General features: G+C 39.4%; 1 protein-coding gene across 1 annotated transcript in view; it reads left to right on the forward strand.

Moving 5' to 3' along the window:
* BRINP1 (BMP/retinoic acid inducible neural specific 1) overlaps window positions 1-25162 on the forward strand; it is a 200021-nt gene that overhangs the window by 138573 nt on the left and 36286 nt on the right. The window contains exons 6-7 of the mRNA XM_025360801.1: window positions 19498-19734; window positions 24761-24983. Of these exons, the coding sequence (XP_025216586.1) occupies window positions 19498-19734; window positions 24761-24983 (460 nt within the window). The remainder of the gene's footprint in view (window positions 1-19497; window positions 19735-24760; window positions 24984-25162) is intronic.

Here is a 25162-nt window from a genome sequence, read left to right on the forward strand (position 1 = left end):
TGTTCTGTTTTTTTAATCTGGTTGGCAGTACATGGATGTGTTTGCTTTGTGAAAATTCAAAAAGCTGCACATGCTTTATTTTTATGTATACATTTCTGTGTATACAATACGTATCTATTTAGGTTTTATTTAATAACGTGTCCCATGTTGACATCCTCTGCAAAGAGAGAACATGAATAAAGCAGGGAGGCATGGGAAAGTGGGAGGTGGTTCAGCCCAGCTGGAGGACAGGCTGCATGAACTGAGGTTAGAGGAACCAGGAATGACAATACATATTTTTTTTTTAGTGCTTCCTCATATGCCAGAGATTATGCTAATTTATTTTTATTAGATTTATTTTTGCTTATTTATGTATATTTTTATTTTAACTTGTTTTTATTTTATAATTGTACTTATTATATTTTTAATCTTCAACATGATTCCCACGAAGAAGGTGTAAATAACATTCCCATTTTTGCAGGTGAAGAAACTGGGGCCTAGAGAGGTTATCTAATAAGTGGCTGAGCTGGAGTTTTAACTCAGCCTAACTTCGAGCTTCTTCAAATGTGTTTCCTCTGTGTTTCTCTATTCCTCATCTCATTCCTTTGAACGAGGCTGGGAGGGCAGATTCTGCAGAAGGCTACTTTGGTGGATTGAGAACAATATCAATGGCACTCTAATGACTTTCACTTTGTGATGTTTCATGAAATGTTTATTAAACAAGGCAAAGGTAAAGCAAAATAGAAAAACAAAAAGAAAGAACAGGATTGGAGGAGATTAGAAATGAGAAAGAAAGCGTCATGAGAATGATCAGAGGCTATTAGTAGTCATAGCAGTAACAGCTCAAATAGTGGCAATAACACTAATGGAATAATGATAACTTCTTATTTTCATACTTCTCTTTCCAAGAAGCCCATTGAATGTTTTACCAACATTGTCATGTAATTTAATGTAGTATCCATATGGTGAAGTATACAGGGAGCAAAGCTGTGCCTCGGTAGCTCACTAATGTGGAAAGGGATGCAGAGAGAATATTTTGCTGAAATCTATGGATGACACAGAAATTTATTCTTTCATACATTTACTCATTTATTTATTTAGTAATATTTACGGAGCACTAACTGTATGGTCAGGTATGGTTTTAAAGCCAGATATACAGCAGTGAATAAGATAAATGAATCATTTTTGAGCTTATAATTGATGTGTGGGTATGGCAAAAGCAGACAGTAAACAAATTTTTAAACTTCTTTATAATCAGAGAAATAATGAAGGAGCAGGTCATAGAGAAACTTGTAGACCATGGCAAAAACTTTAGATCAGATTTTACTCTGGATGCAATGAGATGCAATTGAAAATTTAGGCAGAGAAGTGACTTGACCTGACTTACATTTTAAATAGATAACTGCGGCTATTGAATAAGACAGTAGAGGGCAAGAACAATTATAGGATATCAGTTGTTAGGAGGCTGTCATGTTTATCTAGGTGAGAGAACATAGTAGCTTAGATCATGATAGTTGCAATGAAGGTGGTGAGAGGTGATTGGATTTATGGATGAATATTTAAGGTTGTCCTGACATGATTTGGTAATGAACTCAAAAGTATTTGTGAGAGAGAGAAGTCAAGGATGACCCCAAAGTTTTGCCTAGGCAACTGCAATGGTAGAATGGTCACATTGCTATGATGAGACTGGTAAGGACCAGTTTTGATGGGACATGTGAAATTGGGTTCAAACCTAGTTGAGTTTGAACCTAAGTTTGACAAGTCTATTCGATATCCAAATGTAGATGTTGAAGACATTTGAAAGGTAAGAGGAGAAAACTGAACATACAAATTAGGATATAAATACTATTTAATTATCTGAGATTGAACAAGATTACTTGGGGAAAGAGTGTAGATAGAGAAAAAAATTCAGCTATTGAGTCATGGAGAAATTAATGTTAAAAGGTTGCAATGATGGAATGATGATGAGAAACAAGAAAAGGAAGCTGGGGAGTGGCCAGAAAAGTAGGAAGAGAGACAAGAGAGTATAGAATCTTGGATGTTATATGAAGAATGTTTTTCAAAACAGAGATAGCAGCAACTGCATCAAATACTGTTGATAGTATAATTAAAGTGAGGACTGAGAACTGAGTATGATATTTAGCAACACATAGGTCACTGATGACAAAGGATGTTTTCAGTGGGATTCTGGGGGTGAAATTCTGGAGCAAATTCAAATGAAATTCGACAGCAAACTCTACAGAGTAGTGTTACAGTAAATGACACAACAGCTTGTGGTGATCTTTTTAACATAGAAGCAACAAAACTTTTGTCCAATGTTGAGAATTATTCTGTAGAGAGGGAAAAATTGATACTGCAAGCAAGGGAGGAATGGTTTTACAATCAAAGTGGAGCAGGCAAGAGTAAATAGGGTCTTGTGCATAACTGGAATTATTTGCCTTAGATAGGAGCACATATTCTTAGCAGAGAGGAAAAGGAGAACCTGAAATCAGAGGCCAGTGCAATTTGTAGATGTGGTAATGGGGGCATTTTCTTGATCTTTATTTCTTGATTACCTGTCATAGATTTTAAATTGTATACTTTTTCAGATATTAATACCTCTGGAATTAGAATGCTTTTTATTATTGATGATGTGTCTTAGTTTAATTTGGCAGGGTATTATTTTCTTAGTATACATAAAACAGTGGTGTGTTTTACTGTAAATATCATCTTAGATTTGTAGAATCAATGTCATAAGGTATTTCCCCTGAAAAATTGAGTGAGGTCGTTAGCTTATTCCCAGTTTCCAAAAGGTAAAGATGAATGCAAGGAGGATAGATATCATTAGGAGATGGAAGACTAGGCCAAGGAAGGGAGATGGGGTCAAAGACCACTAACTTGAGGTATCGTCTACCCTCTGCCTGAACCTCCAACAGGGCCACCTGAGACTTGTGTTTTGAGAGCCTTCTCCAAATCTTCACATTCAAATGGTCTATCTGGTTTCTTGGTCTTAAATCATTTCTCTTCCTTCTCTTCATCCTCCTCTTTTTTCCTTCTTCTTCCCATCTTCTTCCTCCTCTTTGACCTTTTCTTTTTCTGTGTCTCTGCTTGAAACCTCAGCTCCTTCTAGACTAGGCTCTCTTTCCTATCGCTCATGCACCCGGATTCTCCTCATGCCTAAAATGACATCCTCACTCTCTTTTATTGAATGTGGCCCATCTCTCAATGCCAAGCACAAATGTCCCCTCATCAGAATCATTCCTTCTCCGCCCTCTGCCTTGATTCAGCACCTCATTTCATCATTTCTCCCTTCCCCAGATCAGTACAATGAGGGTCAAACCAACCTTGTTCAGATCTCACTCCTGTTGATCCATTGCCTCACAGCAGCCAGTGTGATCTTCTCAAAGCCAAATCAGATTCTCGCTTCCCTCCTCACAGGCCTTCGCAGCCTCCATGGAAGTTTCGGTATACAGTTTAGATTTCTTAAGTTAACACCAGGCTGTTCAAATGCAAGCCTTGCCAATCTTCTTGGCTTTGCCTTACGCTATCACTCAACATATACCATATCCATGCTCCAAGCCCATGCCATTTCTTACATTTCACTACAAGCATCTTTTGAAAACTATTATTTTTATTTTTTTTATTGCCCTGCACTTTTACACAGCCTTTCTCTAATTCCTGAACTTTTCATCTCTCTCAGGTAAGCTTCTCTAAACTCCCCTCTCCAGACCATTAGATGGTCTGCACAACTTCTTCTCTAGGAGTTGCCACACAATAGTATCATCATCCTGTTATTAACCTGACTCTCCAGTTGGCCTAGATTCTTGCTTGGTAAGAACCATCTCTCTCTCTGGCACAATACATAGAGACTGATATATAGACACTGCTCAAAAGATCTTTGCTGTATGAATGTATGAATGAATACATGAATGAATCACCTAGCCCATAGTGAACTCTGTTTTTTTCTTTGAACCCTTAGACTTCTTATCCCACATGATACTGGATTCAGTTCAACCTAATGACCATTTCCTGAGGGCCTACTGTATGCCATTCTCTGTGCTGCATTGCACGCACAGCATTCTTCAAAAGGGCATGTGCTTTTGCTGTTGCTTTGGATGTTATATCTTCCAAGCAGGGTCCTACCATTGAATTCTCCAATAGCCACCTCTTCTGAGAAGCCTCCTGGCTTCTTTTGCTTCTCTGACCTGCTACATGATGACCATTGTCACTCTCTTTCTTATATAAGGAGATACAATGTAGAACAGTGGCTTCAAGAAAAGGCCCTGGAGTCAAACAGACCTTAGTTCCAGTACTAGTTCTACCATTTGCTGGCTGAGAGGTTTCAGATAAGTTACTGCAGCCTCTGAGCCTCTATTACTCACTTACTTCCTATGGTTGTTGTATTATGCATGTAAGAATATACATTATATCTGGCTTAGATTAAGCATTAAACAATGTTAGGTATTATTTTTACCACCTCTATCAATGTGTTACTTGCACAATGTTTGCTTTATTTATATTTGCATCCTCCATGGCATATGTGCTTGGCCAGTATCAAGTGCTCATTAAATATATGCTGAATGAATAAATGCAGTGTTCCTTACATAGTTAGGAACTCAGCAAATCCATCCACAAAAAACACAGTAAGTATTTATGGTGTGCCAAATATTAAGAACAACCTCTGTGTTAATCATAGTGTAGAATCACAGTCTAGGGGATTAAACCAAATACATATACATAAAAAGCATAGTTGGCAACTTTAAAGATAATCTCAATTTGATAAGTTTATTTATGAATCAATCAAGTAATTAATATTTTCCTCAATGGATTTTATTCAATATACATCAGTTCACCCCTTTGTATTAATCTTCCTAAGTCATAGCCTATTAGGACAGACGCTTGCCTGAAATCACTCCATGGTTTCCCCATGTTCGTGAGGTCCCAAATTCCCTTTCTAGCTTCATTTCTAAAGCCCATTGGAACAATGGAGGTGGGAGTTTCCTATAAGAGACAATGATAATAACCAACATGCCCAATCTTGCAGATTATCTTTCCTCCAGCTCACCCTCTTCTTTCCCATTTGTCTTTGCTCAGCCATATCCTCTACCAGAGATGCCTTGCATTCCCATCTCAACTCACTGGCATTCTACTTAGTCTTCAGGAACCATTTAAAATGGCATCTTGCATGCACACATGCACATACACATGACTGGATAAAAATTTCCCTCCTCTCACCCCTTTATAGCTCTTTGATTACCCCTCATTTACAGTATGATTTTTTTTTTTTTTTTTTTTTTTACTCACCTTGCAACATATTCATTTATGTTTAGGTTTTTATCTTTTCTATTAGATTAGAGTATAGACCTCTTTAAAGGCAAGGATTTTTCCTGCCAATTTTACATTTCATAGTATTTAATGTAGTGCCATGGGCATAGGAATTACATTATATGTGTGTGTGTGTGTGTGTGTGTGTGTGCGCGCGCATGCGCGTGTGTGTGTATACATGTACATACATGCATTTGCTGAATTGAGTTTTTGAATATAATTGGTGCTAGAGTGACAGTGGAAGATAACGAGAGAAGGAAGATTAGGAGGAAGGGGAAAGGAAAGAAAGGAAGAGAAAGAAGAGTGGAAAGAGAGAAAGGGGAGGGGAAGTGAAGAAGGGGGTAGAGGGAAAGGACAGGGCAGAGCAAGAGGAGCCGTCTGATGAAGAGTAGTGTCGATAATCCCATTTCTCAGTAGCTAGACATCACAGATGGAGTGAAGATGAGTATTTTCAAAATCATCTTGCAACAAGTAGTAGAAAAAGAAAGTGTAGGAGAAATGTTTAAAAGTAACGTTTTTTTGAGATGCTATCCTTCTTAGACATTGAGCTTATAACCATTAGCCCATTTATCCATCCCACCAACTAACAGTTAGGAATCATGCTCCCCACTATACAGATGAGGAAATTGAGGCTCAAAGAGGATGAGAAGACAGAGAGTGAATAGGTCTCCTTTTCTAAAACCCTCTCCTCTCCCACACGCCCATCACTTTATGTGGACTTGTAACCTCAGGGTGATACACTGAATGATTCTTGCCAGTACCTGGTCTCAGCAGCAGCTTTGGGGTGAATCATCTTCATTAGGAATTAGTCTAGAGTCACAAGCAATGGCTCATGCCTACAGCCTCTCTTGTCCAGTTAGCAGGGACCTGGAGGCACTAATGGGAATTTATGTTTCTGGCTTCCTGTGGCTCTGCTGATGAGGTCCTTTCAATGAAAGAGCAGTGCCTTTAGTGTCTTCATGAAAAATGAGATTACTGATTTCCACCCAGCTAGCTGCATCCAAATGTTGCTTTTACTTTATGAACATAGGAGCACCTTGTTCTATGCTCATCAGAGGAGAAGGATTCTTCTCAAGAAGAAAGGGATTGAAGATATCAATCAGAAATCAAATAGAATGAAGAGGATGGGCAGAGAAGATTTGCTGGTGATAAAGATCTTCGACTAGTTTATTAGGCCTCTGAGCTTCCTTAGGTCTTTAAATCTGTAAAATGGGAATAAGAACACATGTATCTCAGAGCTATTATTCTTCATTTATTGGGAAAACATATAGAAAGCACCTGACCTAAAAACCAAGAGGGTTCATAAAATAAGAATACTAATAATCAAGGCTATTACTTGTAAATAATTATCATGTGCCAGGTATAGAGCTCATCTCTTTATATCAATATTTCATGTAAACCTCAACACCGTCCCATTTTTCAGATTTTAAAATCGAAGCTCACAAAAGTTAAGTAACTACCTTGTAGAGCAGGAATTTGAACCCAGATCCACTCAGTGCTGGTACTCTTAAACACTACATCATTTTGCTTCCCAACCTGGGGCATATATGTAATAGTCATGGTTTTTACTAGATCAAGAATTTATGTAGCCCTTTCCATGTGCCAGTACCATAACCTTTCTAGGTTCTGCTATTTACTTTAGACAGTCTGTGATTTTCCTGAAATTGCTTGCCAACTTGTGTAGGTGTGACCGATTTCCATAATTATTCTCATATTCTGAAATGGATCTATAACCGGAAAAGACAAAAAACCCCTAGAATAGATGATACTAGGCTTTGCAGCAATCCAGGAGTATGTGACTATAAAAAGAGCTGCTTTTGACCTACAGAAACCTGGAATCTGGAGGGAACTTAAAGACTCATACTTGGGCAGGAAGGAGTAAAGAATTCTAAGCAGGTACAAACTGATGGGGTATAAACTGATGCTGAGAGAAGGAGTATCAGGGAGTTACTTCTTGGTATGTAGCCATGTGGGGCTATACCTTTCAAATAAACTTGTGGCCAAGTACACAGCATGGAAGTCGTGAGAGATGAATGATCCATGTGGCAATTTGGTCTATTTAACAACCATGTCCCATTAGATTCCTTGTCGATCTCGTTGATTGTGCAGAAATGAGGCATCAGGATGGCCAAAACCTAAATAAGTTACCCATGATAATTAGTTTGTTGACTCCATGGAGATATGGCGCCTGTTTTTTTTTTTTTTTTTTTTTTTTTTTAAGATGATTGGGTCAATTCTTATCTTTTTCCTAACAACTTACCTTAGAATTAAGCTCTCCTTTTGCACGGTCAACAAAGCATTTTTAATGTGCCTCTATATATTCCAGAGACATTCTGTCTTGTCTTATGTGTACCATTGTACACATCTGCCACTAAATTGTAACTGAGATCGCTGAGAGGAGAAACCACATGCTTTTTCATTTGTTCATTATTTTCTTCTCTTACAGAATTTAGCTCATAGTAGGTGCTCAATAAATGTTTACTGATTTAAAGTTATTTGAACTGTCAAATCTATTTGTTTTGAATCTTGTTTATTGTTGCAGAATATACACAACATAAAATTTAACACTTTAAAACGATTAAAATTTAGTGACAGTACATTCACAATGTTGTGCAAATATTCTTACTATTTCTACAACTTTTTCACAATCCCCAAAACAAATTCTTTACCCCCTAATTAGTTATTCCCTATTTCCCCTTCCCTTCAGACCCTGATAACTACTAATCTGCTTTCTGCAGATTAGTATAGATTTGCCTATTCTGGGTGCAGTCTGCCCTCTATACCCTTGAGTTCCATGTCTGTTGGGTTCTGGATCTGTGGCTTCAACCAACCAGATAGAGAAAATTTAAAAATTAAGAATAATAATAATAATACAATAAAAAGTACAAAAAGTCAGTACAGTGTAACAACAGTTACATAGCATTTACATTGTATTAAATACAAGTAATCTAGGAATTATTTAAAGTATAAAAAAGGATATGTGGAGGGTATCTGCAAATACTATGCTATTTTATATAAGGGACTTGAGCATTCGTGGATTTTGGTGTCAGAGGGTGGTAGGAGGGTGGAATTCTAGGACCAATCCCCTGCAGATACCAAGGGATAACTGTATTTCAAATCAGTGGAATCATACAATATGTGGCATTTTGTATCTGGCTTCCTCCATTTTACATTTTCAAGGTTCGTGGATGTTGTAGCATGTATCAGTACTTCATTCCGTTGTATGGCAAAATTAATACTTCATTGTATAAATATACTACATTTTGGTTTTTCATTCATCAGCCAATGGACATTTAGGTTGTTTCCACCTTTGACTACTATGAATAGTGCTGCTATGAACATTCATTTACAAGTTTTTGTTTGAATGCTTGTTTACAGTTCTTTTGAATATACACTTAAGGCAAAATTGCTGAATCATATGGTAATTAAATTTAAAAAGATTTGGTGTAAAAAATACATGTATTTTGTGGCAGATTTCATTATTACATTATTGTTCATTTCCTCTAAGAGGATTATATACATACAGTGCATTTCCATGTGACTGGCAACACTGCACTGTGGGAGGCTCTGTGACTTTCCATTTTAGTGGCATTGGCCTTGGCCGTGTGATTTGCTTTGGACAATGGAATGTGAGAGGACACGGTACATGCCACATTTGGGCAAGACACTTTAGGAGGCATTGTCTGGCATGGCTTGTGCTCTTTTCCCTTTATCATGAGAATGGCATATTCCTGAAAAAGCCTGCACCTTTAGCCTACATCTGAAATGAAGAAGACATCTGGAGCAGAGCCAAAGCACAGCTGACACAAAATATGAGCAACAAATCAACCTTTGTGGTTATGAGTCACTGGGATTTTGAGGTTATATGTTACCACACAGTAATGTAGCAAAAACGCCGTAACATTAAAACACTGGATTAAATAGCATAAATCACATTTATTTACTGCAGGACTTCTCAGTGCCTTGACTGTGCTAATGTGTATTACGAATCTAAAGAGGTGAATTAAGTACAGAGTTTTCTGAATGTATTTGGGTTTGGACATATTTGCAGATTTGTGATTCTGTGGTATACAACTTGGCAAATGCTGGACCATATATACTATTCACGTTCAATCCTGTACAAAATCACTTTCCCAAACTCCTCTACTCTTATAAAAGTTAGAGACGTCTTCTTTTTTGTTCCTATGCAAACTCGTGCATGTGTATGCATATATTTTATTGTCACTGTACATTTATAAATTTTTTTCTAGATTTATAGAAAAAGAGCCCCATGAAGGCCTAGTTTTTTATAGAAACTAGAGCCCCATGAGGCCATAAACCATGTCATATTCACTTTTTGTATCTCTATCATCCAGTATAAAACTGGTTCAATAAAGTGGTAAATGAAAGGACCTTCTTAATCAATTCTCAATTTAGTACTTCTATTTTTGCATACCTACTATGATCTAGCACTGGGCTTGTTACCTTGGAAAGACTGCAAAAAAAAAAAAGATAAAGTTATTGTCCTCAAGAATCATAACTTATAACAATGGATCCATAACAAATTATGTGCTGAAGTTAGTGGTCAAGTCTTTTAGCACCATTGTTCTCTTAAGAATATTTTTGTGTCTATGTATTTTTTTTACTCAGATCTTTCTGAGCACTTGTCTGTAACTACTGAGATGAAATTTAAAAAGCCTCAAGTCTCAAGCTGTAATATTGTGAAAGAGGATACAGGTTTTGTTAATGAGGGATGGCTGTAGAGATGGGGCATGCTAAACATAGAAGACAGAACCACAGTCCTCTCTGAAAGACATTCTGTCTAAATTTGTCTTCATTCAAACATGTACTCTGGATATTCAATAATGTGCTAGATGATAGGGAAATGGTAGATGAATGAGCTGTGTTTTGCATTCAAGAAGCTTATAGAGTAGGAGAGACATGAGCATGAGCACACATATGATACTGTAAGTGTCCCATTGAGATTTGCAATATGTGCAAGGTGCTTTTGGTTGCCAGCAGAGAGGCTACCTGAGACCACATAAGACTTCCGGAGAAAGCAATAGAAAACGGCAAGGTCAGAAGATGATGTCACTTAAACAACTACCCTGTACTAAGAGCTCCACATGTGCTGTTTATGTGATTTTATTTTCAGGTTCATTGACATATAATTTACATACAACCAAATATACCCTTTTGAGGTGTACTCTTCTATGAATTTGACGAGCATATTCAGTTATGTAACTCCCACCACAATCAAGATATAAAATAGCTCATTTAATTTTTACACTAGCTTTATGAAAGAAGCTCTGATAAGAAAACTGGGGATCAGAGTAAGCTTCTTAGCTTCTTCAAGGTCAAACCAGTTAGTGAGAGCCGAAGGCAAAATATGAACAGGAGAGAACTTAGCATGCTTGGAGAACAGAGACAATGGCATGGCAGGATATAGCAAGAAAAAGAAGGGAGGTGGGTAAGAGAAGAATTTGAAGACATCTGCTGATCCAGGGATCAGGTAGCACAGACTCTTACAGGTATCAAATTTGGTTTGTATCATGACTTCTATGAAGAAGCTTATATTTAAATTGAACCAACCGCTTCTTAAAGTTTCAAGAACATGTTCATGTTGAAATTTTATGAAATTGAAAAAAAAAAAGTATGCTGGCCTCCTTATCCTTGGTTATTTCATAAATTAAACTATATTGTCTTTTTTTGAAGTTAAAAATTCTCATTTAGAAGTCCCCCTGGCCCAACCCCTCTAATCAGTGTAAATCCTTTTCTATTTTCATTTATTTATTTGTTGTCTTCTCTCCCTCGCTACAAGGTAGGTTACATGACAGCAAGGATTGTGTTCTTGCCTTTCCTAGTTCCTTGTCTTTTCTCTAGAACCTCGAATAGTGTCTGCACATGACAAATGCCTTATTGATCTCTGCTTGACAAATGAATGAACAACAGCACAGAGCAGAATCATAGAAAAGTCAGATTGGAAAAAATCTTTATGGTCATCTAGTAGAAGCATTGGCAAACTTTTTCTGTTAGGAGCCAGGTAATAAATATTTTAGGCTTTGTGGGCCACATGTTCTCTGTAGCAACTACTCAACTCTTTTATCTGCATGACTGTGTTCCAGTAAAATTTGTTTATAAAAATAGACTGCAGATCAATTTGACCATAGTTTGTCAACTCCTATATCTGTTAATATAAGCTAGGTTATGTTGTGCTAGCAAACAATTCCTGAATCTCAGTGGTTTGCCAAAGTGAATGCTTATTTCTTCCTTATGTTACATGGTGGTCACAGTTCTACTGTGATTCTGCTCCTCCGATGGCCCCTATCTGGAATATCGTTGGACTTGTGAAAAGAGAGATTGATGAGATCATATGTTGTTTTCTATAGCTTTGTTTGGAAAAGACACACTCACTCACATCCATATTTCATTGGCCAAAACATGTCGTGTGAACCCATTTAAGTTTGGAGAGTGGGGATGTGTAGTTATCTTGAAGAGGGGACATTATAAGAAGGAGCATTGAATGTGGGTCAATGATAACTCACCCTACCACCTGCCATCTGAATCTTTGGTGGAACCAAGATTTGTTTGTGCCATGTCACCTTTCAAACTCTGCTTCCACACTTCCAGTGTTGGGGAGTTCTCTGCTACCAAAGCAACCTGCTTCATTCTTTAAAACATCTGATTGCTGAAAAGGTGATTTTATCATGCTGAATTCCATATACCTGCGTCTTTCACCTAAGGATTCCAAATCTTCTTAAGATCCTGCAGAGCAGATGATTTTATTTACAAACACAAAAGATTACTCTAGCCAGGAGGGGGCATTTCCTAATTCTTATATCAAGGAAGCAGGAACCCACTCACCAACCCCCAGGTAGCTGCCTTTCTTCATTTTCCAGAGTGTAAATGACCCATCACAGAGACAGGGCTGAACTTCTGAATGAGATCATAGCCTTTTCGCCCTTTCTGCACAGTTTCACCCGGTGAATTATTGTCTTATTTTCATTCCACTCCAATGAGCTGTCAGCGATGGATACTGTAATTCATAGCAATAGAAACACAAACAGATGGGTAATTGACCTGCATGCCTTCATTACACTGGAGTTCAGCATGGCTGTTGGAGCCATAAAGTCCTTTATCTGCCAGTCTGAAATCCCTGGGCTTTCACAAGGAAGGAAATCGGGCTGACTTTTTACAAAAGGTACAGTCCTTGTTGTTGTTCTCCTCACCTTGTGCATTTCAGAAATGGACAGAATTTGACAAGCAGAACTTAGCGGTACAAGACAACAGCTGGGGCTCCTATAAAGCTCAGAGTTATCTACAGGGGGCACATTCTGATACAAGAACAGGATAGAAAAATATTTATATTCAACTAAAATAGAACCTGTGTTTTTTTTCCTTCTTCCCTCAGCACTGTAAGAAATCGTGTATTTAATATCTAATGAAATAGGTCAGAAAAGAGCAAATCCATAAAAAATACCACTGTATTAGGTAATTAGGATATAGAATAAAAAAAAAAATAAAGCTTACCAAAAACAACCTATGACAATGCACGGTCTTTGCCTTGAATAAGAAAGACTTAGATTGACCCAAATTATGCCCTCTGCTATGGCATACTGAGTTGACTTTCTTTATCTATTCAGACCATGCTCATGTTTCAAGATTCAACCCACATCCCACAGCCATTACAAAGTCTTCCATATTCATTATTTCCAGGCCTATTTTCTTTCATCTTCATAATAGATCACTGACTTATTCAATATTTGACATACATTTATAAAAACCTACTATGTGCCAGACACAATACTACTTTTAATGTTTTAATCATCAATCAAGGACTGTCTTTCCCATTCTTGAATTTTTTTTGCTTTAGTTTTGAATATCTGAGTAACCTCTCTGTTTCCTTAGGAGGCAGGAAGCATGCATTAAACCTCTTCTTTATTTCCTCCAACAATTCCTAATGTACTACTTGTTAAAAGAAGGAGAAAGAGACTGAGTTCCTGTCAGCAAAAGAGCAAAATCAAAGTCAGCAATGAAGATTGGGCTGTAATCTTCAGGTCCAGGTTCACCTTCAGCTTCTGTTGATTGGATCTTCTTTTCCAGATGTCTTTTCCAGATAATCTTCTTTCCCCAGCCTCACAGAGCACAGAGCATGGTCAGTTGAACCAAATGCCTATGCTAGCAATATCATCAATGTTGTTGAAGCTCTCCAGAAATCCACCTTGAGGGTCCCCTGAAAGTTCTTCTGTTACTTGAGTACTCCCAGTGGTTGAAACTCATCAACACAGTGAGCCCCATTTTTTCCTGAGTCTCAGAATCCCTTCTTGTAATGAGTAAAGATCTTTCTTGTACTATAAGAAATGCTATTTCCTCTAAGGAGCTCACAGATTTCTGCTCTGTGTCATCCTTCCCTTCAGAATTTTGATCCCTCATGTGCAAGAACTCTCTCTTCTTTTCTAGGGAACTTGTAAGCAAACAAACAAAAGAAGACGAAGCTTAGTCAGAAAGAAATGTGAGGGCCAAGTTGACTGTCAGCTGGAAGGAGTTCTATGCCCGTGGCCTTTTCCGTGTTCTTCCCGCTGTCTAGACTGCTCTTTCTGTGGATCCTTCATTCCCTAGCGCCTGTTTATCCATTAGGTCTCAGCTTAAATGCTACTCCCTAGGAGAGTAGTGGAGAGTGCTTTTAATACCCCTAATCCATTCCATGCTGAGTTAGTTGTTCTTTCCCTGTGTTCCCTGAAAAACTTGTACTTCTCGTAGAATACTGGTTTCATTGCACCCAAGCAGCTGGTTTACATCTCTCTCTCTCTCTCTCTTTCTTTCTTTCTCTCTCTCTCTGTCTCTCTTTCTCTCTCTATCATTTTCTCTTACTAAACAGTAAGACCTACAACAAGAGGGAGTTGTCTGCCTCATTCACCCTAGTATCCACAGCACAGCTGCCTGGCACATAGTAGGGCTTCAGGAATATGTGTGAAAGAAGGGAAGCAGAAAGATGGGAAGAAAGGAAGGAAAGATAAATGGGAAGAAGGAAGGATGGAAGAAAATGGAAGGAAGGAAGGAAGGAAGGAAGGAATGGAAGGAAGGAAGGAAGGAAGGAAGGAAAATTCATAGAAGAAAAATGATGGAGTAATTAAAAACAAAGACCAGAATAATTATTTTAACGCTGATATGAGAAAATGCATTCTTGGAATGTTTTATACTGTCTCAAATGGTGCTATTCAAGGAGGATTTTTCAAGAAGGGTTCAAGTTTGGTCTAGGTAATGAATGTGATCTGATATCTGGTTAAATGGGGGGAACCTAACATTTGTTGAACACTTAATTATGACAGTGTCTTGGTCTGCTCAGACTGCTGTAACAAAATTTCAGACTGGGTGGCTTACACAAAAGGAAATTATTTGTCACAGTTCTGGATGCTGGGACGTCTAAGATCAAGTACCAGCAGATATGGTGCCTGGTGAGGGAAGTACTGCTTCCTGGCTTGTAGACAGCTACAAGCTGTCTCTTCTCCCATCTCTTCCTCTTCTTATAAGGGCACTAGTCCCATCACAAGGGCACCACCCACATGACTTCATCTAAACCTAATGACTTTCCAAAGTTTCCGGCTCCTTATACCATGGCATTGCAAGTGAGGGTTTTGGCATATGAATGTGTGCATGCAGGGGATGGGGAGCACAAACATTCAGTCCATGGCAGCCAGGTTGTGGCTTAAGTTTATGCCTTTTTTCTCTTCGTTAGTATACAAGGAAATTGGGATTTCAACCTCACAGGCAAAAAAAAAAAAAAAAAATCCTTGAGTTCCAGGGGGTATAAAACATTGCCAGAAGTCACACTGCTGGAGCCACCACAGGGGTTGTAAGCGAGATCATCCTCAAGTGTGTCAGAACTCAAGTTGAATTCCTAGATTGGAGTCCTGTTTCTGTTACCTTAGTTGTGAGACTTTGGCCAGGTCACCTGATTTTTAAATTCTAACACCCCAGAAGCCTCATGAGGTACCTTTCTTTGCATCTTGGAGAAGGAAGTGTTTAAAGTTCAAAGTTCCTTTGACTGGCAGGGTGCAGTGACTCATGCCTGTAATCCCAGCACTTTGGGAGGCCGAGGTGGGTGGATCACAAGGTCAAGAGCTCAAAACCATCCTGGCCAACATGTTGAAACCCTGCTGGGGAGGCTAAGGCAGGAGAATTGCTTGAACCCGGGAGGTGGAGGTTGCAGTGAGCCGAGACTGCGTCACTGCACTCCAGCCTGGTGACAGAGTGAGACTCCATCTCAAAAAAAAAAAAAAAAAAAGTTTCTTTGATCAACAAATGAGTGCCTGGAGCCTACGCTGGGCTTGAGCTTAGTTTACACTTGGGGCCCTTAAAGAGCAGACAGGTCCCTTCTTCCCTAGAGCCTACTCTCTAATGGGGATGATAGAAAAAATATTAAAAATAAAACAAATTCAAAAGATAATTTCAGCCAGGAATTAATCCTATGAAAAAAATTGAAGATGCCTTTTAACGTGAGTCTGGGAGGGTCTGGATTACAGGACAAGGGATCAAGCAGAAACCTGAGGAGAGAATATTCGGTGCACAGGGAAAGGCAAGTGCAAAGATTATGGGAGTAACAATATTGATGTATGTATTGCAGGTACTGAAAAAAGGGCAGGGTTTTTCTGATGTGTTCTGAGTACAGAAGAGAATATTAGGAGATAAGAGGAAGGAGGGAGGCAAGGAAATAGAGATATCCCATCACGTGACACAGAGAAAGAGAAATAATATCTCAGCACACAAAGACTGTATACAAACTACAAAAAATATTGTGAGATGCACCTGTCGAAGGTGAATTGAAAGGAAAAAGAATGGGGCACAAATCAGGAAAAGAAAAGGGAGACATCTTGGGTGTTCCCACATATACATTGCCCACACACTCTGCAGAACAGTGAAACATTCCATTTTAAATTATAACAAGTTTTTTTAATATATAAAAAGATTGGGAGAAAAATATTCCATATGTTCAGTGTGGGTGAGTTGATGTTCAAATAAAACTCTCAACTATTGCCTGCCTGGGTTTTCTGAGGCAAAATTTATATGCTTGGCAATAACAGTAGCCCTTTTCTCTCTCATTTTCTCAGTTTTCTTTTCTCTCTCTGTGTGTGTGTGTGTGTGTGAGTGTGTGTGTGTGTGTCTGTGTGTGTGTGTGCATGTGTGTTGTGTCTTTGGGAACTGTGGGGACAGAATATTTTACCCCAGCCGGCAGCTGTATATCTTTCAAACAGTGGTTTCACAAGCCAAATCCCCCTCCAAATTATTTATGGCTCCCATTGAAGCAGGCAGGATTCAGGCGCCCACGTAGGAGGTCAGCACTGGGCCTCTTTGTTGGACACAGGCCATCAGGAGACGACTCTGGCTGTGACTGCTGTGTGAACCTCCGCTGCCGTAGAAATGGTTATGTAACTTTAAACAGTAATGACATTTTGCAGAAAAGTGCTTTTTAATTGCTATGTCTTCATTATTCTCTTTCGAAATTGCCCAGGAGATTCTGCCTCCAAGACAGCTCGGCATGTTCTGAGTTTCCATTTTTAAAGAGCAGCAAGTTTTGTATTTTAGCTGCTCCCAGAAAACCCCCAACCCCAAACTTCATCTGTTTTCAGTTGCATTAAATGGGGTAGGTAATACTGCCTTTTGTATCCTTGCCAAATGGAAAAATGATTTGACGCAATTTTCTATAAATGCTCTCCCCAAATTCCTTTTGGGTTGGGACCAAGAATAGAATATTTTATCCCCTACAGAAGGGAGAAAGAAAATGATGAGCAAGCTAGAAAAATAGAACTGAGAATAGAGTCTGTAGAGTTCCTTTAAGCAACAGAAACTTAACCCCGATCCATACACCCAGTTGCCTATGGGGGATTGGGATCAGCTAAAAATAAATTTGGCTCTAGGAGAGAAAATGGTGATATAGATAAAATGTCTCAATAATGCACACTCTGAAAGAATCGTAGACTCAGTTCAGAAGGGACTTTATCGCTTGATTTGTTTTACCTCATGTGTGTTTTGGTATGTATGTTATGCCCTTGTACAGTAGCCCTCCCAAACAGTCACTCAAACCCGTATGGAATCATTGCTCATCAATGTGGAGCTCACTCAGTCTCACAGCAGCCCATTGTTAACTGTATAGCTTAATCTGCTAGAATCCCTTCCATGCATATTGACATATACACCTTTCTCAACAGCCCTGTCACCAATGCTAGTTCAACAGGCACAGAATTGTAAACGCTGCTGCTTATCAAAGCTCTGCAAATATGTGAAGACTGCCTTTTGATTATACACCCACACCTGTTTTTCCTTTATTAATCCTGAAGGTTCTGTTAAACCTTTAACCACTTTAATCAGAGGAGTGGCATCATCATCAATATTGTCATCGTCATCACATCAAAAATAAGAATAGACAACATTTATTGTTTGCTTGCTATGTGCCAGGAGCTTTTCCAGTTAATTTGCAGGCATCCTTTCATGTAGTCCTCTCAGTAATCCTTGTATGTAGATACTAAGTGGAACCTTACAGACAGGCTGAATATTTTGCTTTAAATGACTTAGGTAGTAAGTAGAGGAGCCAGTGCAGCCATGCCCGGGTTTTTGACTACAGCGTGTGGTTTCCTGCCATAAGGCATGCTGGAGGGATCATCTTCTTCTTTTCCACAATGTTCCTCTGAAAATATTCTCCTGTAGCTGCCATGTGAAGACAGGTTGAAAGGATGGGGCTTATTTAAGTATGTATAAAACCTGAAGAAAATGGAAAAAAGATAAAAATCTAGAAACAACTGTGAGTAGAAAATGGAAGAAGTGCTGACCTTGTTCAGCAAATCCCTGGTGGGTAGGATTAAGGAGAGTCCCTGAAGCATAAATGAGAAAAAAATAATCCAAATAAGAATACAGTTCTCTTTTACACAGTGAGTAGCAGAACTACTACCTCATATTGGAAGCTAAAACTGCAGCTCCAAATGAGGTGGAGAGAAATGTCCTAAGCGAAAGTGCCCTAATGAATTAAGTTAGCCCAGATCTGTCCTTCTCTCTGGGCACCACAGACAATAGTGATTTTTCATAGGTACCAGAGTAGTGCTCATGCCCAGATAAATCCTTCTCTGTCGTTGGCTCTCTGTATTAAGACTTTGAATATTCAAGTATAAAGAGAAGATCATGAGATGTAATCCAGAGTGCTCATCCTATAGCCATGGGCTGGTCACTTCTATTGGTGGACTATGGCTTCCTCACTGTTAGAGCAAAGAAAAGAAAATTAATTATCTCATGATGCTTGTGTCTAGTGATGTGTTAGTTTTTATGCTACAGTGGTCCTAGTAAATTATATCACTCTAATTATGTTACTCATACCCTTCAAAACTACCAATGTGCACCTATGATCCACAGAATAATGTCCAAATTCCCTGGTGTATAATAAAGCCCTTTGCACACTGGCCTCTGTCCCTCTCTATAGCTATTTTCTACAGCATGAGCACATCCATTCATCCAAGTTCATTTCTTCACTAGGAATTTTCAGACACATAATGCCTTTCCTCTTTTAAGAATGTCATTCTTGTTCTTCTTTTAACCTAGTGATCTCTTACTTGCTTTTCAACCAGCCCAAATTCTGTCTCCTCTATGAAGATTTCCCTGCTATCTAAACAATGTTATTTGCAGTCTTCTGCTGTTCAGTTGCCTCATATGGCTGTCTCTGCTATAGGTCTATAAAGCCATGTTATGATGATGTGTGTCCATGTCTATGCCTGCTGATTATATTGTAAACTCCCCAAGGGCAAGGATTGTGTCTTTTTTTTAATCTCTATAGGCCTAGTGCCTAGCTCAAGACTTGTGTTTCATAAATAGGGTTTGCAAATACTTAAGGAAAGCAATTGAGGAAATAAAGAACAATAAACAATAATGTTATATTTTCAATAGGAGTTTTCTCCACAAATGGAAAAGGTATATGCCATATGTGGCTCTAGCCTCAGTCCTACCATAACAGAATAGAATACGCCTTTCAGAGATAGCCAAAGCCATGACCTGAGAAGTTTAAGTAAAAGTGATGCAACTGGAAGCCTCACCGATAATGCCGTGTCTGGATCTAGGTTAGCCCAGAAATACATTGGTTCCAATACACAGGGAGAAATGTAGCAGCTTCAGATTCCTATGTATCACCTTTGGAAACTGTTAATGAAACACCTTTTTTTAACCTTTCTGTTTTCCCTTCTTGCTATTCTCACACAGGTCTTCAGATAATCTTTCCTCAGTATCTGCAAGAGAAGTTTGTCCAGTCGGCCTTGAGCTATATCATGTGCAATGGGGAGGGGGAGTACCTGTGCCAGAACAGCCAGTGTCGATGCCAATGTGCCGAGGAGTTTCCGCAGTGCAACTGCCCCATCACGGACATCCAGATCATGGAGTACACGCTGGCCAACATGGCCAAGTCTTGGGCTGAAGCTTATAAGGACCTGGAGAATTCAGGTAGAGAGTCTCACTCAGTGCCACTGCATGAGTGGCCTTGAGCCAAGTCTGAAAGGGAGCTAATCTAACTGGAATTAGGACTGCTGTAAGGGAAAGTTCAGTGACCCTGACTCTTTCACTTTGGAGGGTCCAGATGCAAGTATAATAGCTGTCACAGAGCAGGCACTCAATAAATCTCCACTGAATAAAATTAATGAATAGCATAATCCAGTTTGTGGTCATATGATGTATTGTTTCTGTTGTACCCAGAAGACAGAAAGAATAAATCTGCATAGGAAGCCTCTGGAGAGGGAAGAGTCAGAGGTAGTTGTATTGATTCCTTGGGCTGCGTATGTGTGTGTGGATATTTGTGTGTGTGTGTGTATATGTGTGTGTGTGCACCCACACGCTTCTGTCCATCTCTATAAATAGATAAACATATCTCTATGTGTGTGTATATATATGTACATATACATAGATATAGATTTCCAAAGAATCTGCAGACTATCAAAGCTCAAAGTCACTTTTTTGCTAATTTGTTATTTTCTGCCTTTTATAGTTCAGAAAAATGAGTTTCAAGGGAGGAGAGACAGTCACCCAAGCTCCTAAAGTGGATGAAGTCCAAAGTAGGATCTCTGCCTTCATGGATGTTTGAGTTTTGTTGGAAAGCCAGGCATTAATTATGTAACCATGCCAGTGATTAGGAAACGTCAAGGATACATCTGTAAAGAGGGAGGAACTGCTGTGAACAAATGATGTAGAGTTGGGGGTCAATGTGGTTAAGGAAGGCTACCTTAAAAAAGAGCAGAAATGGAAGTTTCTGACTATGGTGCAGATATGAGAAGGTGATTGCAGGTAGACCAATGGGAGGCACAAAGGGCCTAGGAGAGAGATGACCATCACGTGGGTTAAGGAGATGTTACAAGTTGTAAAAATAGGAAGTGTGCAGATATGCCAAGATATTTAGAAGAAAAAAATGGCAGAGCTTGATGTTAGATTGTCTACAAGGTTGAAGAGAAAAGGGATATTGAAGTGATATTCATAAACCTCCTTTACATAGGCATGTTAGACAACTTGATAGATGTTGATACCCTTCATTGAGCTAGAATACCCTGAAAGATTTGGAAAGAAGACCATGTGCTCACTTTTCTATAGGATAAGCTTGAGGATCCTTGAGACTTCCAAGAAGAGATGCCAAGCAGGTACTTAACATATAATATGTGCTCAAGTACCTGTTAAATAAATAGACTCATGCATAGAGCATTACTGTCTTTACAACAACATTATATTTCTTAAATCTATTATAATAACCACCTTAAACGAAATAGTAATATTTCTGTATAACAGAGAAGGGAACACCTCTTCTATAATCCTCCTTCAAGACCCAGTGTTTTCCCTAGGGTTGCACAGTTAGTAAATGGCAGAATTGGAAATGGAATTCCTGATTCCAAATCTAGTGCTCACAGCAGCTTTGGCAACTTAATTTTACTTTGTCCCCCAGGCCTGAGGTTCCCTCATCTGATAAATGAGAAGACATGTTTGTGTTTTTAATATTTGAATTTATTCAAGTCTTTAGACAAGAAATTATTTGATCAAGCAAAATCTTACCTAGGAGCCACTGTGTACCACAGATAAAAGCAGAGTTCTATGGAATAGCATTTGAAAATAACTGGTTTCCATGAACTCTAAGTCCTAACCCAGCTCTGGGAGCCCGGAACGCATCAGGAATCCTGCTCTTACAGTGCTGTACAACTCAGATGGAGCTGTGGATACCTTATAATGACACCCATTAGTGCACTGAAAATCCTGGGAGCCCATAAAAGAGAAAAGTTCATGATGGCAATGTACTATGATGATTATTTGGCCCCAAACAAAGGAAGCATTTGATAAAATGCTTTTTCAAAAAGGTTTCACTGATTACTAAAACAAACAAACAAACAAACAAACAAACAAAAAACAGAAGGAATTTAGGCTATATGCACAAGGAGTAAGACTCTTTAGCATACAATCCTTATTCCCAAGGAAAAGAAACCACTTTAAGTGGGTGTGTGAGGAAACACAGAAAACTGAGATGCTGCTGAATAAGCTGAACAGGCCAAGAAAATGATTTATGTCACACTTTATCCCCAAAAGGCATACACTCCCTCTAGATTTCCCGTGCTTCTCTATTTGAAATGGTTTTACCCTTTAAGACAAATCCATTCATCCATATGTGCATCAGAGGCTTGTGCTTATGAGTTTTCCTTTGGTCCATTTTTAGCCCTTAACCTTCACTACTCAGCCCAGGTGATTTGGAGAGATTAATGACCAGCCCAAAGTAAAAGGTATTTGTTCCTTGATGGCTCTGGAGTGTGGGTGGCCAAATAGGACCTAGTTTCCTACACAAATGGCAGTCTACATCTCCTTGCTGGGGGATTGGTTGGAGTACCTCTACTTTTATTCAAGAAAGTTGGCCGGGCGCAGTGGCTCACTCCTGTAATCCCAGCACTTTGGGAAACCAAGGTGGGCGGATTACGGAGGTCAGGAGTTCGAGACCAGCCTGACCAATATGGTGAAACCTTGTCTCTACTAAAAATACAAAATTAGCCGGGCATGGCGGCACATGCCTGTAATCCCAGCTACTCTGGAGGCTGAGGCAGGAGAATCGCTTGAACCTGGGAGACAGAGATAGGAGGGAAGGAAGGAAGGAAGGAAGGAAGGAAGGAAGGAAGGAAGGAAGAAAGGCAGGCAGGCGGGCGGGCGGGCGGGAGGGAGGGAGGGGAAAGGAAAAGAAAAAGAAAAGAAAAAAAAAGAAAGTTAATGTATTTAACTCTTAAATCTATTTTCTTATCAGAACCAAATTTGGGTTCATTGGAAGGCCTGTGTTCCCCTTTGGCATCCACAGAACCCTCTGCAAGATAAGCTTTATGTTTTCCATGGGAGGAGAGTCCAGCTGTCCCAAACAGAACAGAGTCATCAGGGCCTATCTCTTGCCTTCAGCCAGCTCACTGAGTCGATCAATCAGTGCAGAGTCTTGTGTCATTCTGTCAATCTCATGCTACCATCAGTCGAGTATTTTCTGTGTCTTAGGAACTAGTTAGGTAGATGCAGTCCTATGCCACTATGTCATTCTCAGCATTTGATTAGATACTATTATTCCTGTTAGCATATGGGGAAGCTGAGAGAATAAGGGTCCCACAGCTGTTCAGCACTCAAGATGTGACTCCAACTCTTGCCTGGCTGTCTATAATGAAGTGCCTGAGGTTTTTGTAGGAGTCAGAGACTTCTATTTTTTTTTTTTATCACCTTTTATTTACTATTTTCTCCCAATGTACTGAGCCTCAGGATTGCCTTTTTTATATGTCAAGAGGAAATATAATATACTAAGTAAGAACACAGGATTTGGAGTGAGACTCAAGTCTTAATTCTCCTATCTACTGGCCATTTGACCTTGGGCAGGTTTGCTAACTTCTCTGTGCCCTAGTTTCTTTAAAATGGGGGCGCTAAAATACCTGCCTCATAGGTTTGCTATAAAATGTGGTTATATATGTTAGGTGATTAGCACTGTGCCTGGTGCCTGTCAAGAGCTATGTAAGCATTTTTAAAAATAAAATGAAAGCATAAATGCATAGTATGCCTAAAATGTCCTTGGAGGTTTTATAACATGAAGTGAAAGTGTTAGGCTGAAGACTTATAATATTTATATAAATGCAACCATTAGCCTTTTTTCCTACAAAATGATCAACCCCTTGATATTTTTAATTTTCCAGGGATGGGGTGATAGGGATTAGAATTACAACGGATTGGATTATTAGAATGGAAAACAAAAACTCAGGACACAGGCCTGGATCCTGTCATGTATCAGCCACATTACCTTTAAAAAATCATCTTCTCATTTTGGGCTTCGGTTTTCCTATTCGTAGAACAAGAAAGCTGAGCTAGATAATTTCTATGGATGTGCTAAGTTGACACTCTGAAACTCAGCATCACAAACTGAGGCAGAAACCTTTACCTGGGAGACCCAAGAGTTTGTCACCATCTCTTCAGCTGGAGTTTTTTTGAAATGTGAGATGATGCTAGATGGGGCACATATACAACTTCCAACAACACTGGATCGCCGGGTGTGGAAGTTGGTCCATTTCAGTTCTCTCTCAAACCTGCAGATTACATCAAAGAGAAAGTTTCAGTTTGGTGCTAGCATGCCTTTAACACCTCTCTAACACTTGCTGATTTCCTGTGTTTCAACATGAAAGCAGGCATGGAAGTTTGATCATTTAGCAGGCAACAGTGTCTGACTAGAATTTATTAACATTGTCTTCATCATATTTATTTTTACAGCTACCATCTTCTGAAGGCATGCAATAGTAATTTTCTTTGAAGAATTCGATAAACATTTTGTTTTCAATTTTTTTGTTTGTTTGTTTGTTTGTTTGTTTGTTTTTTGAGACGGAGTCTCGCTCTGTTGCCCAGACTGGAGTGCAGTGGTGCAATCTCAGCTCACTGCACATCTGCCTCCCGCTTTCAAGCGATTCTCCTGCCTTAGCCTCCCGAGTAGCTGGGATTACAGGCACCAGCCACCACGCCCAGCTAATTTTTATATTTTTAGTAGAGACAGTTTCGCCATGTTGGCCAGGCTGGTCTAGAACTCCTGACCTCTTATCCACCCGCCTCGGCCTCCCAAAGTCCTTGGATTACAGGTGTGAGCCAATGCACCCAGCCTTGTTTTTGAGTTTTAAGTAAAAAACAATGACTTGATTCAAATAACATGTTAAGTAAATGTAATAATATGCGAACAGTACTATAAGGTTGATATTCCGATGCCAGGAGTTTGGGAAGCCCTGTCTTAAACAAGAATGCAGTATGCAGATTCCCTTCATAAGATAGCATAGTAGCTTTTGCCCTTTCTAGTAGGGGCAGGACAGACTAATGCAATGTTCTGCGGCCCTCAGAAAAAAAAAATTATGTTTGCAGGACTGGTTTATTGGAAAGTGAGACTAAGCATTCGAGGCAACTTTAGATGGGTGCTATCATGCTTAGCCCTTGTCTCTCGGCCTTTGTCTCTCATTAGATGAGTTTAAATCATTTATGAAGCGCCTCCCCAGCAACCACTTCCTGACCATCGGGAGCATCCATCAGCACTGGGGCAATGACTGGGACCTGCAGAACCGCTACAAGCTCCTGCAGAGTGCCACAGAGGCACAGAGACAAAAGATCCAACGCACTGCCCGCAAGCTTTTCGGCCTCAGTGTACGCTGTCGCCACAATCCCAACCACCAGCTGCCTAGAGAGAGGTAAGTGCTGCCACCACCTCCACCTCTGCAGGCACCTACCTGGCGTGAGCTACATTATCCTGCTGCAGAGTGAAATGCAATGCAGATGGTGCATTTGCAGGGTGGCAAGCAGGACCCTGCATGGTCCAGACTAACAATTTTCTGGGTCGCCTCTGGGTCCTCACCTACTGGCTCCACAT

This window comes from Theropithecus gelada, chromosome 15, assembly GCF_003255815.1.
Source record: "Theropithecus gelada isolate Dixy chromosome 15, Tgel_1.0, whole genome shotgun sequence".
Lineage (NCBI taxonomy): Eukaryota > Metazoa > Chordata > Mammalia > Primates > Cercopithecidae > Theropithecus > Theropithecus gelada.